The sequence below is a fragment of the Plectropomus leopardus genome, chromosome 13, assembly GCF_026936395.1.
Source record: "Plectropomus leopardus strain MGB_pleo_1.0 chromosome 13, ASM2693639v1, whole genome shotgun sequence".
NCBI lineage: Eukaryota > Metazoa > Chordata > Actinopteri > Perciformes > Serranidae > Plectropomus > Plectropomus leopardus.
In genome coordinates this window covers 31,616,556-31,635,222 of record NC_142188.1, presented here as the reverse complement: position 1 = coordinate 31,635,222, position 18,667 = coordinate 31,616,556, and the positions used below count along the sequence as shown (strand labels likewise).

The window sequence follows — 18,667 nt, the reverse complement described above, 5'->3', positions numbered from 1 at the left end:
ATCTTGTGGCATTTGCTGTAGCTTTGGCCCAGTCTGAATCTGCAGTAAGAGGCTGCTAGAACGCTACAGGGTGAAAGATTTGAACTCGTCTGTTTCTAGTTGCTGTAATTGACATTCCTAGGTGATGCCATCATATATGAGTAAATGTGGTCATCGGAGCTGGTTTCAGACAAAGCTGTCAACAATAGTGACCCCTTGTTTTGGTGCTGTGAGCCAGACTGGTCTTATTAGCATGATTTAAGAGGATGGAACACGTTTGAATGTAGGTTCTTGCATGCTCTGACGTAGACTGTACATCGGGGCTAATTCACTGTATTAAATGAATTAGGCTATAGTTATGTATTTTACAGTGTTTGCAAAACCAGTAAGACATGTAATCAACTCAGTGATCTATAGTTAAGATTAATTTATGACGACGACTGTTACGCCTCCGACAGTAATGACAATCCATGCAATGAGAAGTGTTCCATGATGTACTGACCATAGCTGGAGTTGGTGTTTGTTAAAGGGGAACCCTGTTAGTTGTACCCATCTATTTTATTTAATTTTTAATTAATTAATTTTTATTTAAGGGGGGTTGGTTGGGGCTAAGATGCAGTATTCTTCAGAATACTAGGGGCATTGACTGGCACAAGGGTTAAAAAAGTGGATTAACTGTTTACAAGCTCCTAAATGAACCAGTTTCCTCCAAATGGTTTATATGGTTAAAAAAAAAGTTTTAAAAACCCCGATTAAAAAAAATTTAAAAACCTCTGATGAGTAACTAAATTAGTAAGTGGGTAAATAACAAAAAATAAAATAAATGAGTGAAAATTAAATTAAAAGTAAATAAAAAGTATTAAAAATTAAACAAATACAGACATGCTATATAATATGGTTAATAATAAATGCTAGAGAGAGAGAGATAAAAACAATTATCTTAACAATTATCTTTATAAGATAATCTTAATTATCTACATAATTTTCTGTGAATTGTTTGGACATGTATACATCGCTACATGTGCGTCTCAGTTGGGGTTTTTCCTGCAGTTTGTGACACGCCGCCTTTTGCCTGTTTACACATCTACTTTTAAACATTAAAAAGGACTTGCATATCAACAGGTTTTTGTATATATTTATAAAAAAATGTAATGACGATCTTTGCAAGAAGCTGGTTGAAGGAATGAAAGAGGGAGGCTGTGTTTGCACAGTTGAGCAAGTCTGCCACCAGTGGAAAAGAAATCCTGGCACAAGTAGCTCCAGCCATTTCACTTTTCCATACTTTGGTATGATAAATGACATGTTAGGACACATAAATTGGAGCTTAGTGGTTAATATTGTCTTTTTGGGAATAAGGACAAAACCCAGAATATCTGGTGCATGTAAATGTCAGTGTGGGCATGGGCTGAGGACTACAAGTTTGAAAATGAGGAAAATCTGGGGGTGTAGAGGGAGAAAGAAATGAGTTTACCAGACCTCTGTAGCCCAATCGTCATCCCTGCTGCCGGGTGCAATCTCCTAATGACATTAGCTATACTAGCATAAACACCCGAATCTCTGAACCAACTATTGACAGTCAAGGAAGAAGTAACATAACGGAGAATTCATGGAATAACAAAGATGAATAACAAAGATGTAAACAGCATTTTTCATTTGAATACTCTGAATAAAGCCTTGTTCTGAGCATTTTCTGGTTCATTTGAATTGATACTTTACTTTGACCTGTTCATCATGAGTCCAACACTTTTACGGGAGTGCAATACTAAATCAATAAAATATTCTTCTATTTTTTTTGTCTGAAAGCTGGTGAAGAGGCAGCTGCCAAATCTGTGGTCCAGACATATTAAATTTGTCTCTTAAGTGTTGGATCACACCCTGTCCACATAATAATTCTCTCACTGTCTCACACAGGTTTCTGGGATGCTCAGGCTGGCCTCGGGAGGAAGGACTTCGTTTCCTTGTCTGGAATAGCTGCTCCCGACAGACCACCTCCCCCCGCCCAGAGACCAGTCTCCTTGGCCACCACATCAGGGCGCCCTCGGCTTCGAACTCGCACCCCATCAGAGCTCGAGTGTTGCCAGTCCAACGGAGCGCTTTGCTTTATCAATCCCCTCTTCATAAAGGTGCACCAATCAGATGGCGACCACAGCACAGCTTCAGATCCCTCTGGTACCGCAAAGCAAGGCCTGAGGGAGGAACTAGAAACCAACAACAAGGACAGTCAAGAAAATCCTCCAAACTGTAGCTCAGATCAGACTGACAGCAGCCAGTCAGCTAAAAAAAACCTTCAGAACCTTGGCAAAAACGCAGAGCTACAGGACGATACCAGCCGAACCAGCAGCAACAGTCAGAAGCTAAGCATTGCAGAAAGCGTGCCACGATCACCACCTCCACGTCCACCCCCACCTCGCTTCGCGCCGCAGCACTCAGCCCCTCTCCGACAGCGCAGTATGCCTGAGAAGATCTCCTGGATCAATGTCCCCAAGGAGAAGGCAGAAGAGAGGGAGAGGGGCAGCAGCATCCTTTCTCGTCTGGGCTCCTCGCTAAGCATCAGCCCCTCATCCTCCCCTCCCAAGAGACTCAGCATCAGTTCACCCATATCCATCCCCCGGCCCTCCCTGCCCATCTCTCTATCATCGCTCTCCTCCTCTCCACGGCGGGCCAAGGCCTCGCCATCATCCAGCCAAGAGGATGCCCAGTGCCACTTGGCTCTGGAGGACCAGACGATTGAGCAGGCCCTCATTAGGGCCAGACTGACTCAGCGTAATGCTACCAGAGCCCCCGCCCAAGACGCCAGCAACCCTCCAGACCCTTCACCGATGACAGCAAGCAAGCCGGGAGATGTGACAGAAGAAGAAACAGGCGAGGAATGTAGTGGTGGTGGCCAACGGCTGAGTGACATGAGCCTTTCCACAGATTCTTCCGACTCTCTGGATTTCTCCCAGTCCTCAGCCTTCTTCCTCCCTCCCCTGCATGACCCCAGCCCCCCCACTGTTGCTGACTTTAACACCCATCTCCCCCTGTCCCTCCCACCATCCCACCTGCCTTACTGCAGCATGGAGGAGGACGATGACGACGAGGACGACGACGATGAAGACGAGCCTGACTACGGTGTCAGTCTCGAGAGTGATCAGGACCAAGACCAGGACTTGACCATGGTGCCTCCAGGCTACCGCACCAAGCGTCGTCCAAGCGCCAGTGCTTTAGTCCTGCAGAAGGCTCTGCGAGGGCACCTACGAAAGATGAGTGGTGTCTTCAACTCACTGCTGACGCCCGAGAAGAGGGCGATCCGCAGGGTGGTGGAGCTGTCCAGGGATAAAGGCTCGTACTTTGGTTGCCTGGTGCAGGACTACCTGAGCTACATGGGCGAGGGTGCGGGCACCCAGGCCTGGCAGGGCTATGCCTCAGGACTGGAACTGCTGCAGACTCTCCGCCAGTTTATCACACAAATGAAGAGCTACCTGAGACAGAGCTCTGAGCTGGAGCCGCCAATTGAGAGCCTCATTCCTGAAGACCAGATTGGTGAGTGCCAAAAGAGATAGTTCCATCTCTAATTCAAGCTCTATTCTGTCACCCTTTCATTAGTTTTTCCAGTAATTGCTTGCGCACTGCAAATTTAACTGCTGTGGAGAGCAATGTCAGGTTAATGCTTTAATAATGTGTCGGAAAGTCGCGTGCCTTAAACTTTGTTGTTGAAATACTCGTGTTGCTCGATTGCAACATTTCTACCATCTCTAAGCATTATGACCTTGTCCTCAACTCAACATGGAGGGTAGTGGGAGTCATTTCTCTGTGTGCTTGCAATATTTTAGTGATTATTTTTAGGAAGTGTGAATGATGGATGTATTTATGGAGAAATCTTAATGTTTGTGGAAACACTATGTCACTGCTCAATGCAGACACTGCAGTTTCACTTCCATATTTTAGCAGCCAGGCCATTGGAAAACTTATCCTCACGTGTTTGCAGCTGGAAGTATACACGTGTGTAAATGTATATGTATACATTCCGACTGAAGCCACAGCCGTCAGACTAGTGTTTATTGACTGTATGTTGTTCTGTAGGCTTGTAGGTTTTAAAAAGAAAGTAAGGACAGACATGTCGGCAAACCATTTCCACTCAATTGCAAATCTCCTGTAGTTTGATGCTAACATTTGCCCTTCCCTCTTTTTGCCCTTTATTATATCCACCCTTTATTGCATCTTACAATACAATGAGAGCAACATCAAAGGGGGATCAAGCCCAACCACATAGGTGCATAGACACACACACTCACACACACACACCTGCCGGAAGAGCGGTCTGAATCATTTAGGCCAAGATTCAGTGGCTGCATTAGACCTTGGACAGAGTTGCATGTAAACAGAGAGCACAAAGAGGGTTTTATCTGAGGAGGAAGGGGGCTGTTGAAGCAACCTGTTCCTACTGGCCCCGTTCAAATAGTTCACCACAGGGCTATAATTATCAAGTCATGAAATGGGTGAAAAACTGTTGACTTTTATCAGTATTTAACATGAGTACTACCCTGAATACTGACATTTTACATTTACATCATGTTAATTCTTCAGAAAGTTTTTAGTTGTTATGTTTTTTAATAATATTTCCACTAAGCTCTTTGAAAATGTTGCTGGCGTCAGCATCTGTTGTGTTTTTTAAAGCACAAAATTTATCAAAGGGGCAGTTCCACAATTACTTACTTAATACTTACTCACTCAGTACGGCTGTACTCGACTCAGAATTATGTCAGTAAAGTCAGATTTGGCGGTTTATTACAAATATTCGACAATTGGTTATGTTTTCCAGTCTGTGAGACATTCAGGGTGTCAGCGGCATTCACACAATAGTAACGGTGCTGAAGATGGGTCAGAAATGTGCAACAACATTTGTTTGCCAACAGTAGATATCAAACAAAAGCCAGCAACTGTATCGTAATAACTTGCTGTGAGCTGCAAATACACCACCTCAAAGCAGAAGAGCAACATCCCTCTCCCTCCGTGCCAAGTATCTCCTCCGTGCAGCATGTCTGCAGCTGCTTCAATCAAAGACTAGCGTGAATGTCAAGAGCGCTCATTCCACAGCAAAATTTGAGAACAAAACGTCTCCAGTTACACTGCACAAGCAAAAAACAACAACAAACAAACACAAAAAGAATGCTCGGCTTGAAGCTATCTTGGTTAAATGAGGGGTCTTCAACTGATGATTCAAATCCTTAAAGTGGCTGCGCTACTAATCAGCCCATGACTGGCAGTTATATAATGCCTTCTGTGACTCTGGAGAAAGGTTTTCAAAGTCAGAAAAAATACCAATAACATCATAGTGATTACATCAAAGTTTTTTTATCCTGTGCTTCAGGTGTAAATTTATCATTTTATAGGCTGTATTACAAATCACAAGTGTGGAGTTTAAAAGATGGTGTGAAATGGACTTGTGTTTACTGTCTTCACCAGAAGAGTCCAGATGAAGTAAGTGAAAATTTTCTGAGAGCTCTGAGTTAACGACTTCATGTATATGACTTACCATTACGTAAACACATGTTAACGAGCTCCATGTGAACACAAATGAAAAAAAACACCCAGTTGCATTACAGGAAATGTAGAATGGAGTGATTTTGCAGCTTGACCCATACCAGAGACAATGGCCTCAATTTTGATGTGACATGAACAGCAACAGCAGATGTTCGGTTACACGACTTGCTAACTGGTGTAACAGAGGTTTAACATTTTTGGTTGTAAACACCCACTGAGAGCTTCTTTTCAAGGCAAAAGCCATTTTTTGCAAAGGAAGTGATGTCTTTTGTATGGAAATCATCCAGCAATTTTATGAATGTATTTTCTGCATGTTTCAAAGAAAAAAAACAGACCAGGGCAAACAGATGTTACCTGTTGGCTGTCTAATTAATAACAAGATAATCAGAGATGAAACGCGTTGGGTTTGACAGACGACTACCATAAGTGCAAGTTCTGAAGGAAGGGGGAAAAAAGGAAGGAAAAAAAATATTCAAAATGTGTAAGTTGGCTGTTGCGTGTCATGTTTTCTGAATGGCCTGTTTTTCACAGCGATGACACAATGAGAACTGCTGGGGCTTCAGTTCTTGGAATAGTTGCACAACATTTTGTTGTGGCAGCTTCAGAGAATGTTTTCTGTTTAGCTCCAAGGCCGGCTGGCCCAGATGCATCTGGGGGACCGTCTGCCAAGTCGGACAATCTCTGTCTTACTCCAAATCCAGTTCTTTCAAATGAACTCGCCAATCAGAGAGAGAAGATCTGAGGCGAGCCCCCTCCACTCTGTCTCACGCTGTCGTTCTTTGACACTCTTATTTTTTCATGGTTTCTGTCTTTCTTTAGCTCTCTCTCTGTTTCACCTCCTCATCCAGACTCTCTCTCATGCTCTCCTTGCTTTGAAGAAATGTGCCAATATTTTGGTATGACTGTTGGTTCTTCAATTCAGTATTTATTGTAAATGATGAATGGGCGACTGGGACACATGGGTTTTTCACACACAGTATGTTCACCCATAATACTGCCTTAAATACCAGGAAAAGTAATGCGGCTTTATATAAATTAAGCACATGTGATGTAGGAACAACGATACATCAAATGTGCAGATATTAAAGGGACACAGTCACAGAGTTTCAGACATGGAAAATGTTGTTGTTGTTTCTGTCTAGCGCTCATTCAGCAGCCCAGCCATGTGTGTGTTTGGGTTCAGGATGTTCAGGCGGGGTGAGGGGGAGCACTGAGGGGAGGGGAGGGGGGCAGAATGGACTTCCTTGTATTCTGCTCATCCCACACGGCAAGGCTCTCCTCCAGCAAATGTCCTGAGATGACACCATGTCATGAAGTTCAGCTTGTGTTTTTTCACAGATATAGGTATTACAGATAATATAAGATAAGAAAAGACTTTATTAACCGCGAAAATTCACATTATAGCAGCTCAAGAGCCAGAAGCAAGAAAATAATATATCCCAATTGGTCAAAATATTGTGATGTGCAGATTTCTCCATATCTTGCATCCCTGTGTGGAAATCATTTAAGCTTGTGGCTAAATCAAAGTGGAATAAATGTTACTGATACAATATTGAAATTACCAAGAGGCTTACTGTATATGGAGAGAACTTCTTAATCCTGTCACCTGGGTCCACAGGATCTGACAAGAATGGTGATGCATTTTCCAATGGAGTTGATCAATGAAATTGGCTTTTTATAGCCTGTTTTAATCCAACACTCTGAACCTTATACCTGCTCAAGTGCAGGCAAGGTGGGCAGCAAAGGTTACCATGGTGATCTAGCTAGGTTAAAAGAAAGACACCTTCTTGACATTAAAATTTGTGGCTTTAGGGTCAAAAACCTCACTAACCCACTAATATCTCTTTGTAGTTTAGTCCTCTGCTGCTTTGAGCAGCAGCTTGAATCTCAAAGCATCCCAGTGACAACCCAGAAAAAAATAAATTAGAGTTCTTCATTTCCCATTAAGGCCTTGATAATCACTCCAATCTATCCAATAGATGTAGAGAGAATTCTTTGCTAATTCGCTTGATCTATAAAGGACACTAGACACTTGTGCCTGTTTGTATGACCCAAGCATCAGTCCAAAGGCTATTTTAAAGCTGTACATATCAAAGCAGGAAGTAAGCAATCTCGGTATGTGAAGAGTTGAACGGTTCAGTGACAGGACAGACAGACACACCTCTCCTCCTGATTACACCAGGCTATTTTTACCACAAGGAGATACTGTGATACTGAGATACTGTCTCATTGTCTACTTGTATACATGTGTCTGGGTGTGGGTTTGGTGTGATTTTACTGTGAATCTACGTGCTTTGTGTCACCCAACATTGGATTACAGTGACCTGGTGAATACAACCTTTTATAAAGCTCTGTTCAGCATGCTTGGTGTCTGTTTGCTGTCCGTTTTTATTGTTCATTGTTTTTTCCTTGCAGTATAAAAATACATGTCTAATGATTTGTGTTAACATTTAAGTCATTAGTTAATAAATAAATTGGCATTTTTGATAATCATATAGCTGCTCATCATAATATCCCAACCCCACCCCAAATATCTGTATAAACACAAATTCAGGGGGGGAAAAGATATAAGAGGATTTTTTAAGTCATTGGAAAAGTTAGCACTGAAAGCCACCAAAGCAAAGAAACTCATAATTACAAAAAATAAAATAAAATTAAATTAAACAAAATAAAATAAAATAAAACAAAGTCAAAACAAGTACAGTGAAATAATAATAAAATAAAATAAAGGTGAAAACATGACAGCATAAGCATAGCAGTGGTGGAGGAGGGACAAAGTAGTTAATGCTGAAATTCCCCTGGTTCAAGGCTTGAGGACAGACGGGATGTTTATATGAAGCAGGAAGAGGCCCTGTTTAGCTGAAAGAAGTGTGCGTTTGCCTGTTTTGACTGACTCTGTCCTTGACTGATAAGTTGCTCTTACTAAGCAGTTTCCTACCATCAGTCTGTGATAGGAGACAAGGCAGACCATGACTTGGACTGTAACTTAGCTGTAGTCAAGTCACAATGTTCTATAAGATAGGTGCATTAAAATATTTTGAAGCCAGAGTCACACAGAAACACACAAGAGGGGTCAGCATTAGCTCCGATCTTCAGTTTTAGCAGCCTGTCTATAAATCTGAACTTTTCTCTTTTCTCCCCTTTAGAATTCAGACAGAGCCCTTAAATTCTGTGCCCACAGTGAGGAATGTTGGCACCGTGTTCCCTGTTTTTAATTTTTAATCACTGTAACAGACCTGTGGGGAGTCCAGTGATTATTGAGCTCTAGGAGAAGTGGTACAGAGGAAAGAAAAAGCTATAAATAAGAGTCATCTTTGTTGCTAAGCAAAAAAAAAAAAAAAAAAAGGTAAACACTGTGCACATCAGATTTAAAATACTAGTTTCTTCCATCATTCAGACATGTGTTCTTCTTGTTATCATTTGGTCTGCATCATCATTGAAGTAACTTTCCAAGCCAATGCACCCACGGTTGACTGGCTCCCACTCTAATGTGGCTGTCACTTTTCTCAGTTCTCTATTATAATAAATACATGTTGTTTTTTTTTTTGGTTGGCTGGACAAAACAAGACATCATGAGACAAATTCAACTGGCTCTAGAAAATTGCATTTTTTGCTGTTTCTATATTTCTATACATTTTTATGAATCTAATGATCAGTCAGTTAAACAGGAAAATAATTGGCAGATTTAATGAAAATAATTGTTTGTTGCAACTCTAGTACTGTTGTCTTGTTGTCTTTTGACACAAGAAAAGTTTGAGAAAAACCTTTTTTTTGTCTTGAACTTTTATTCTGTAACTCTTTTGTCTATTTCTTGATTTTATACTTCTGCAGCAGCGATAGCTATGGCCAGAGATCATGAATGTGATATCTTAAGAATGCCTTGAGGCAATATCTTCTGAATTGGCACAAACATCCACTAGGACTTAATGATGAACTGATTAGATTTTGGTGGTCAAAGGTCAAGGACACATTGACTTAATTTGTCTCATTCTCGATCTTGAAGACGGAAGGTGACTTTGACGTAAAACAACACGATTTTGGTCATAACTCAAGAATTCATACTGTAATTATAACAAAATTTCACACAAATGTCATTACTGAAAAAACACTTTTCTGACCATTAATCAGTGTCATAACTCAGGAGACATTTGGTTAGACACTGAATTGATGACTCTTATCTTGGGTGTCCACCTTGTCTTCACAGACTTTGATGTAAACTAACTGCAACTTGAATGGTTTGTGGAGGCATACAACTGCAGGACATTAATTCTCGTCCATTTAAGTCTTTTGAAGAAGGAAAGAGTTTGAGAGTTTGTTTCTTCCTTGTACATGTTGGCAGGTTGTGCTGGAAATCGTACCATTAAATACTTGCTTTTTGTTTGTTTTATTTTATTTCTCTTTCAAAGCGTGTTCTGTAACATTGTGGAGTATCATGTTTGAGAACTTTGTCCAGCATGACTTGTCATTGCAGCCACAGGTACTTTCACTAACACTTTCATGATGTCAACAGGAACATGAAATTGTAGAAAGATGGTTGTTAACAATTTGCCCGCTTGCCTTCTTCATCCAAAATAATTGGAAACCTTTAAGAAAGTTAGAGAAAGTGTCATCTTGGAACACTAAAATAAGCAGTCAAAGTCCTTTCAGTCTCATTATCCCTGTAAAAGAACAAAAACAACACTAATTGTGCTGATGCCAGTTCAACGTGCTGGGTGCCCTACTTACTGGCAGGCCTCAATCAGCGTGTCATGGTAGAATGAGGAAGTGAGAATGTGCCTTCTGGTTAGTTCCAGCAAAAGGTATCAGCAGGTAGCTGTAATGTGGGTGTAGTGAAGTTTTCCAGGAAGACCATCAACAACTCATTTTGACTGACAGACTGATTGTTGACACTGGATGCCATCAGGCTGTTGTGGAAAGCCAAATCTACATCTGTAGATGTGCTCAGCCAAAAAAAAACTGCTGACTTCACCCTTTTATGGAGGAAAATCAGCAACACACACACAGACGGCATGCACACATGGTCCTTATTCAGCAGTGCTGTGGTTTGGCCGCCCTCTCTGCATCCATCCTGTCTGTGTTATGATATCACGGTCGGTGTTAGTCGCACTGCACAGCTGAGCTTGTAAAAACTGCTGTTGACGCTGTCTGAATCTGGATTCTTCTGCTCCAGAAACACACACACCAACAACTTCATGGACTTTGATGTATACAGATGGTGAACAATGAGAACTTGGGTTTGACAAATGACAAAACAAATAATACAAAAGTATCTGACATTGGCAGTGAGTCTCCAGGCTTGTAAGTCCTAACGAGACCAATGAGGAATGGGATGTAAACGTTGACCTGATTTTTGCTCTGAAATGAAATAACCTTACCATAGACCAGGACTTCTCAAGCTTAATATTCAAAGGTCCGAATGTGATCTCTGTTCAAGGCCAAAGGTCCGGAACGATTGGTGACAAGTAGGGCTCAACCAATATTGGTTTTTCAGGGCCAATACTGATACCAAATAGCAGTTAATGAGACCAGTAACCAATATTTGGAACCGATATGCATTTACAATAAAAATGAAAATCTGTCAGTATTTAGAATTTGAAACATAACAAATCCAACACAAAACTTTGTTTAAATGCCTTTAACAAATGTTTAACCAAAACTGAGACTTTCTCAGGGCTGTATTTAGTCAGTTGTTTATTCGAATATCAAATACAAACACAACAGGGCTGTTTTGAATTTTTCAAGAACCTTTGAATGTTGTTGTGAGGAGAAAAACAGTAAGAGGCAGAATTTATCTACCAAACATTACCGAATATCAAAAATTATTGTGACTAAATAAGTAGAAACTCTTATATTTCACTGCATTTGCTTTGTAACAACTTGAATACAGTCTTAAGAAGAAGGAGAAGTATTAATTAACAGCATTAATTTTTTATGACTAAAAAGGCCAAAATGCCAGTTAAAGTTCTTTAGTTCTGACATTTTAGGAGTGCAACACTCAGGCTACATCCACACTAATATGTTTTTATTTAAAACATTTAACTAAAGCCACGTTTACCCCTAGCATCCTGACTACTCCGGTGTTTTTCAACCCCCAAAAAGAGACAACAGAAAATGTTGCTGACCCTGTTTTAGTTTGAAAGCTGCAGGGCTGCATTTTAGTCTGGATGTGTGGAAACTGAGACTTTTGAAAACAATGACACAGACACCCAAGTTTGCTTCTGGATTGGGTCTTACCATTCACAGTGTGTCAAGCCAAAACATTACATACGTTTTGTGATTTCACTCTTCTTGTGTTGGTTTCCTTTTCCCATCACCAAAGCTTCCTCTGGTGTCAGATAATACTCCAGGTACCGCTCTGATATTTGGCCATGTTAGCTTTTGGAGCTACTCACTATCTTTTTTGGGTTAGGGTTAGGGTTAGGGTTAGGAAGCTAGGGAGCTTTTCCTTATCAGCTTTGAGAATCCAAGGACAGAGGGATGTCATTTGTTGTAAACGCTCTTTTGAGGCCAATTATGATTTGTGATATTGGACTTAAAAGATCAAATTGAAATTGAATTGAAATTACTCCTTGTTCAGCCCTTTGGGGCATGCTTTGTGGTTGGGCTACAATTAAGTTTGACTTGACTAATCTCTGAAGCACTTTGGGTATGAAATGTTCTAGATAAACATATTTGCCTTTTGTCTTGCTTAAACCCTAAACCCTAACCTGACACCTTGACAACCTTGTACTTGTGTTACTTTGAGTAACAGCTCCACCTTGTTGTCGGGCCAAGCAAAGAGTTCTCTGTTCTTACTTTTTGCCATCTCTGTATTATTTTCTATAACTAAGCAACCAACCACAGAGTAGACAATCTGTTTCCTGTTTGTCGACGTGCATGCCCAGTGTGAGTGAATGGTGCGTGTTAGTATGTACAGAGATGATGTGCTATGACAACACTTACAGCTGCTCTTTGACTGAGATTAAAAATGGTTCTATTGTGCAGCCAACAGAAGAATTATTGATCAGGGGTTGACATATTTTTAACCTGGCCGATTATTGGAGCCGGTATTTGACATTTTGCCAATTATCTGTACCACCGTTTGATTTTAATGATTGCCGATAAAATTAATTAAAGTGCAAAGAAAGTGTCAGCATTGGAGGAACTTTTAATTTTTTAAAACCTCAGGGAACTATTTTTATGTATTATTTTTTAAATTTGAATCTAAACAAAGTTTTGTGTTGGAGTTTGTTGTATTCCAAATTCTAAATATTGAGAGAAAGATTTTCATTTTATTGTAAATGCATGTCTGTTCCAAATATCGGTTATTGGTCTCATTAACTACTAATAATCGGTATTGGCCCTGAAAATCCATTATCGGTTGACCCCTATGAATAACTGATTTGTTTTGAAAAACTGTTTACCATTATTTTCAAAAACTTAAATATAATGGTAATATAAGAGAAGCACAAACTGCTGTTCAAGTTTAAACTCTTTTATCAATGTGAAATTGGTTTTGGAATCAGTAAAAGCCTAATATTGTCCATATAAAGTTGTCTGAAAGCTTTGGCAATGTTACATTTTCAGTAAAATGTGTGATGTAACTGTTTCCTCCTTTGCTCAGACCAAGTCCTGGAGAAGGCCATGCACAAGTGCGTCCTGAAGCCCCTCAAACCGGTGGTGAGCGTGGCCCTGCAGGAGTTCCAGGTGCGCAGCGGGGATTGGCAGGAGCTGAAGGAGAACCTGGCATTGGCGAAGGCCCGGCAGCCGCAGGAAATGGGCGTGGCCGACACTCTGCCCCCGGACCCCGTGGCCATAGAGAAGATCAAGCACAAGTTCCACACCATGAGCAAACTGTACTCTCCAGAGAAGAAGGTCACCATGCTGCTGAGGGTCTGCAAGCTCATCTACACCATCATGGAGGACAACTCAGGTACAGATCGGAATATAAAGCCTGTATTAATGAATCACATAATGAAATTCAAAGTGCAGGATCTCACCGACCCTGCTCTCTCTCAGGTCGTCTGTACGGTGCTGATGACTTCCTGCCTATGCTGACCTATGTGTTGGCCCAGTGCGACATGCCCCAGCTGGACAACGAGATCCTTTATATGATGGAGCTGCTGGACCCCTCTCTGCTCCACGGAGAAGGTCTGTTTGTTTCATCAGAGAAGGCAACTCACTAAATACGTATCTCTACGCATCTCTTCACTTTAGCCTTTAACAAGCAGAGACTTAGCTGCTTTACATTCCGCTTCACAGTTACACACTGCTGCACAATTCTATGCATTATATACTCTTTATTTTTATTTCAGTATATAATGTCAATAGATTTTATTCTATTTATTTTATTGATGTGCATTCTTTGCAATCGGGTTTACCCTTATTGTGTCTTACCTTTACTAGTTTTATCTAAAGGGTTGAAGATGCATCTCAACCTTCTTTGTACAGGCTGTTAACCCTCTGCCTCTGTTTGTGCAGGTGGTTATTACCTGACCAGCGCGTATGGAGCCATGTCCCTGATCAGAAACTTCCAGGAGGAGCAAGCAGCCAGAGTGCTGAGCTCTGAAACCAGGAACACGCTGCACCAGTGGCATCGCCGGCGCACCACGCAGCGTTCTGCACCATCCATCGACGACTTCCAGGTAGAACCACAGTCGCACTTTGCCTTAGTCACATACGGCTAATTCTTAAATAACAAAAGTGATAAGCAGCTAAATTTGGGCTTTTTCATCCCTCTGCGCTGGTGATTGCCATGTCGGGAGGTATCATCTTTTCAGGTTGTCCGTCCATTTCATACTCGTGAACACAGTATCTCAAGAACACCTTGGAGGAATTTCTTTAAATTTGACGCAAAGTTTACTTCGAGTCAACAAAGAATTGATTAGATTTTGGTGGTCAAAGGTGAAGGCCAAGATCATTGTGACCTTGCATCTGTCTCATTCTCGTGAACATAATATCTCATGAAAACCTTGAGAAGATTTCTTAAAATCTTGCACAAAGTCCACTTGGACTGACTGATTAGAACTTGGGGATTGAAGGTCAAAGGTCAAGGTCACTGTGACCTCATACTTGACCTATAACATGTTTTTGGCCATTACTCAAGAATTCAAGCAATAATCATGACAAAATTTCACACACATGTCTAATAGGATATAATGATGAAGGAATGACATTTTATATCCAAAAGGTCAAAGGTAGCAATCACTGTAACATACTGTTCTGCAGAAACATTTCTCTGGCTGTAATGCAGCATTATAACTCAGGAACAGAAGGGAAGACATAGGTCAGATACCGAATTGGTGACTCTAATTTTGGGTGTCCATCTTGAAGCTGTGCAGGTTGTAGAGCTTTTCTGTGCTGCCGGGGTGAAGATGTGTGTGAAGCATCCATGTTTCCACTGACATGGATTTAAATTTTAAGTGCAACTTGAACTGTACAGCTGTGAGACAGTAATTCTACAGTTGTTGCTGTCAGAGTTTGGTCTTTTCAAATTCTTCTAGTATATGGGCAGACATTGTCTTCAGGGCTAGAATTTTTGATTGTGTTTTGTTTTGTTTTTTTCTAAGAACTATCTGCGGGTGGCGCTGCAGGAGCTGGACAGCGGCTGCACGGCCAAAACCCTCCAGGTGCAACCTTACGCCACCGTGGAGGAGGTGTGTCAGCTGTGTGCCCAGAAGTTTAAAGTGTCAGACCCCGAGAACTACAGCCTGTTCCTGGTGATGGAGGGCAGCAGCCAGCAGCTGGCGCCGGACACCCACCCTCAGAAGATCAAGGCCGAGCTCCACAGCCGCTCCCAGGCCACACCCTTCCACTTTGTCTTTCGCCGCGTGGCCAAAGGAAACACCTTGTCGTCAGCTCCCCTCGATCTCACACCCAACCTCAATGACCTCACTGTGACCTCTGACCCCAACCTGAATGACCTGAGCACGGACCTGTCAGCTCCTTCCCCTCAGCCCATTCTCGGCTCCGGCCTCAGCCGCTCTCTGAGCCTCAGCCTGCCGCCCAGCCACCTCAACGGCAACTCTATATCTATATGACTGCAAGAGTCTGAAGGGGGTCTTTGTGTCCCAGCTGTGACAGTATCAGCCATTCTCTCTGACAAACACGCCTCCATACAGGCCTTCAGCGGGGCACGACTCTGTGTCGTGCCAGCCTTTGCAAAAACTTCTCCTTTTGGATGGCACGTCTGTCTCAGTCAACATCCCCTCGCTGGAAAGTTCTGTCAGACAGACACGGTGAAAGAGGAAAAGAAGAAAGGAGGGAAGGAAATGAGAGGATTTTTTTTTTTTTTTTACTTCCTCGGCTCTATATTTAGTATCTGAACAACTCTCAAAGTCTGAGCACAGAGTTAAAGCAGAGGTGATGAGCTGACGCTCCTGGCTTAATTCTGGGGCTTCATGTGCAGATTCAGGGTCAGCTGTTATTGTTACCTTTAGAGGGAAATCGGAGCTCAGATCCATGTGAGACTAATCTTTGATCAGTCACTTTAAATATACAGCAGATTGTTTATTTAGGTGATAGCTATAACTATGGTGTACTTAACAGTTGCTGGTAAACTGTTTCGGTATGTTGTTTGTGTTTTTAACCTGTTAATCCTTTTGATTGTTTATTTGTTTTGTTGGGTTTGGCGACACCCAGTGGTGGCCAGTGAGTATAACAAGAGTTTCATCTAAAACAGAACACTTAAAGCCTCAGGTGGGAAGCGATATTCGATATGGAAAAAAAAGAAAAACAGTAGATGTAAAAAAAACAAAAAAAAGTATCTATGTTATATAGTAAAAAGTATCTTTATTGATTTCTATTAGAAGAATCCAGTTCCATTAAATATATGAACCATTTTTCATTTGCATTGAATGGCTACTTGTGGTGGCAAACACACACGTGTGTTCCGAAAGTATACTTTCAGAGTTCTGTTTGAAACAGAATGTTTGGCCTGCAGGTTTTGCATTCGACTCCTTTCACAAGCATTAAACCTGAAAAAAAATTCTAGGATTTCTTTCAAAAAAAAATGTAATAAGCAACTTGGCAAGTAATGTTCTGCAAACTGCAAAATAAAATACTGAAAGATGACAACAAAAAATGATCTGAAATTTAACTGGATGTTATCAAAATATGAGTGAAACATGTCCAGAAAACTATATTAATATTTTTCTTAATGTTATATTGAAATTCTGTTACAGACAAAAAGGAATAAACAGTATAATATATGTATGTATTATTACTCTTTAAATATTTTTCAGCCCTTTCTTCAGGTTTTATACTGGCTATTTCCAAGTAATTTTCCTGTAACTCTCTTTCTTATTTCTGGCTAATTTTTGGGCCATTTCTTGTTAAGTTGTCTGTCGGCCTCTTTCCATGTTTTTGAAAGAATTCCAGCCCATTTCCTTAGGTTTCAAAGGGTTAAAAAAAAAAAAAACATAGGGCCAAAAGGAAAAAAGAGAATTAAGATTTGACCTTTTTCTTTGTTTATTACTTGGAATATCAAAGCCAAGACAGCCTTATCATGTGTTTTAATGTGACATGGAAGATAATCAAACATTGTGTATTTCTCTTCTTATTAGCCAATGAGCCACAGCCGCTGCAGCACTTCCTGTGCCGTAAGTTACATTATCCAGATACACTCTGACATTATCAATGTAAGGTATAATAAGGCATTTCTATATGATATGGATTAACATTTTAAAATGTGTAAATAATTATTTTTGCATGTGTTTAAGTGTGATAGAAACAGGCAGGTCTGCCAGTGTTGAAAACATGTAACCTTCATTTTTATCTATTAACTGATTATCCTGGTGATATGAAAGATACTGTATCATAGCTGATATATATTGTTTGTTAAAGGGCATCTTTTCCATTCAGATTGTAATAATGTGTGACGGAGAAATGACTTGCTGCCACCTTACAAGTCTCTGTACTACTGAGGAACGTTAAAGGTTTTTATCCTGGTGAAAAAAACGTGGTCAGTTTTTAAAAGGATGTGTGAAGTTGGTCTGAGAGGAATGTTAGTGAGATGGCTTCACTCTGCAATACAGTCTTCATCAGTTTGTCATTAAAAAAAATAAAAAATACTTGAAATTTTTGTGTGAATTTTAAAGGTTACAGTAGGTGGAAAAATCAAAATGATATGCTGTCTATTTACTGAAAATATCGAACTGTAACACCACATTCATTCCTGTCATACAGCATCAGGAGATCTAAAGTCTGAGGTGGTCAGTGGAGGGTTAACCGCAGAGTTTTTGGACTGGCATTAACGTCATGTATGTACCGTCTAACCTCTACAGAGCTCACCGTGTATATCTCTGGGGGCCAAGTGTTCAAAGTTTGAATCGATTCGTACTGCCATGTTTTTGGTAATCTAACTTTTTTTTGATGAAGCAAAGTGACTATTTATATGTCTCTGTGCGGGGATTTTTCACAGATGGCTTTTCCATGTCTATAATATTCTTTATGGTGTCAAAATGTCATTTGCATCCAGGAGATATTTTCTTGTTTATTACATGTCATTGATTGATATAAAAATATTCTTTTGCACTTAATAAATGTTAGAAATGGAATTCTGTGTCTGACTTTGTTTGTTTGATCCAGGCTCCTCTCATGAGCCCTGTTGTATCAGTTTTTCACCACTAGATGGTGATTAAACTTCACATTTTTACACTGTCATCGGTCCAGAGTGTAGTTTGTTTCATCTCATGATGGTGTGATGATCAAGTATTATATGTCATTTGAAAGAAATCATAAAAATGCGATATTATACTATGTTTATAATAAATTCAGAAAAATGTGATCGTGCAGTATGTCATTAAAAAAATCAAAGTGTATGATGTGGTTCTAAAGAATCATCAAAACTCATAGTATGTTTTGTTGTTTATAAAATCGCTGCGCTGATTCAAATTATGATATAAAAGACAGTATTATACGTCGTTTAAAAAATCAAAGAAATATAACAGTATACAAATTTACAAATACAAAAGTCATATGTCCCTGACAACCACAAAAATGTCATTGTACAATATGTAGTTTAAAAACTCATAATAAGTCAGAATAGTATATCATTTTAACAAAGAAGAATGGTGATTTTTTGTCTGACTCATATATCAGTCGAGTTTTCGACAGACATCACCGCTGATACTGATTTTAACGTTTCAGAACCATGACCCTTATATCAGCAAAGCAGACAGATATA

The 18,667-nt window shown here is 40.4% G+C and overlaps 1 protein-coding gene across 2 annotated transcripts in view; it reads left to right on the top strand.

Moving 5' to 3' along the window:
* The window catches only part of LOC121954550 (ras and Rab interactor 2-like), a 58,191-nt gene extending 40,153 nt beyond the window's left edge, over positions 1 to 18,038 (top strand). For both annotated transcript variants that reach the window (XM_042502125.2, XM_088086298.1), the window contains 5 exons: positions 1,891 to 3,501; positions 13,106 to 13,414; positions 13,501 to 13,632; positions 13,963 to 14,126; positions 15,051 to 18,038. In XM_042502125.2, the coding sequence (XP_042358059.2) occupies positions 1,891 to 3,501; positions 13,106 to 13,414; positions 13,501 to 13,632; positions 13,963 to 14,126; positions 15,051 to 15,521 (2,687 nt within the window). In that variant the 3' untranslated portion in view covers positions 15,522 to 18,038. The remainder of the gene's footprint in view (positions 1 to 1,890; positions 3,502 to 13,105; positions 13,415 to 13,500; positions 13,633 to 13,962; positions 14,127 to 15,050) is intronic.
* Positions 18,039 to 18,667: the final 629 nt, after the last annotated feature.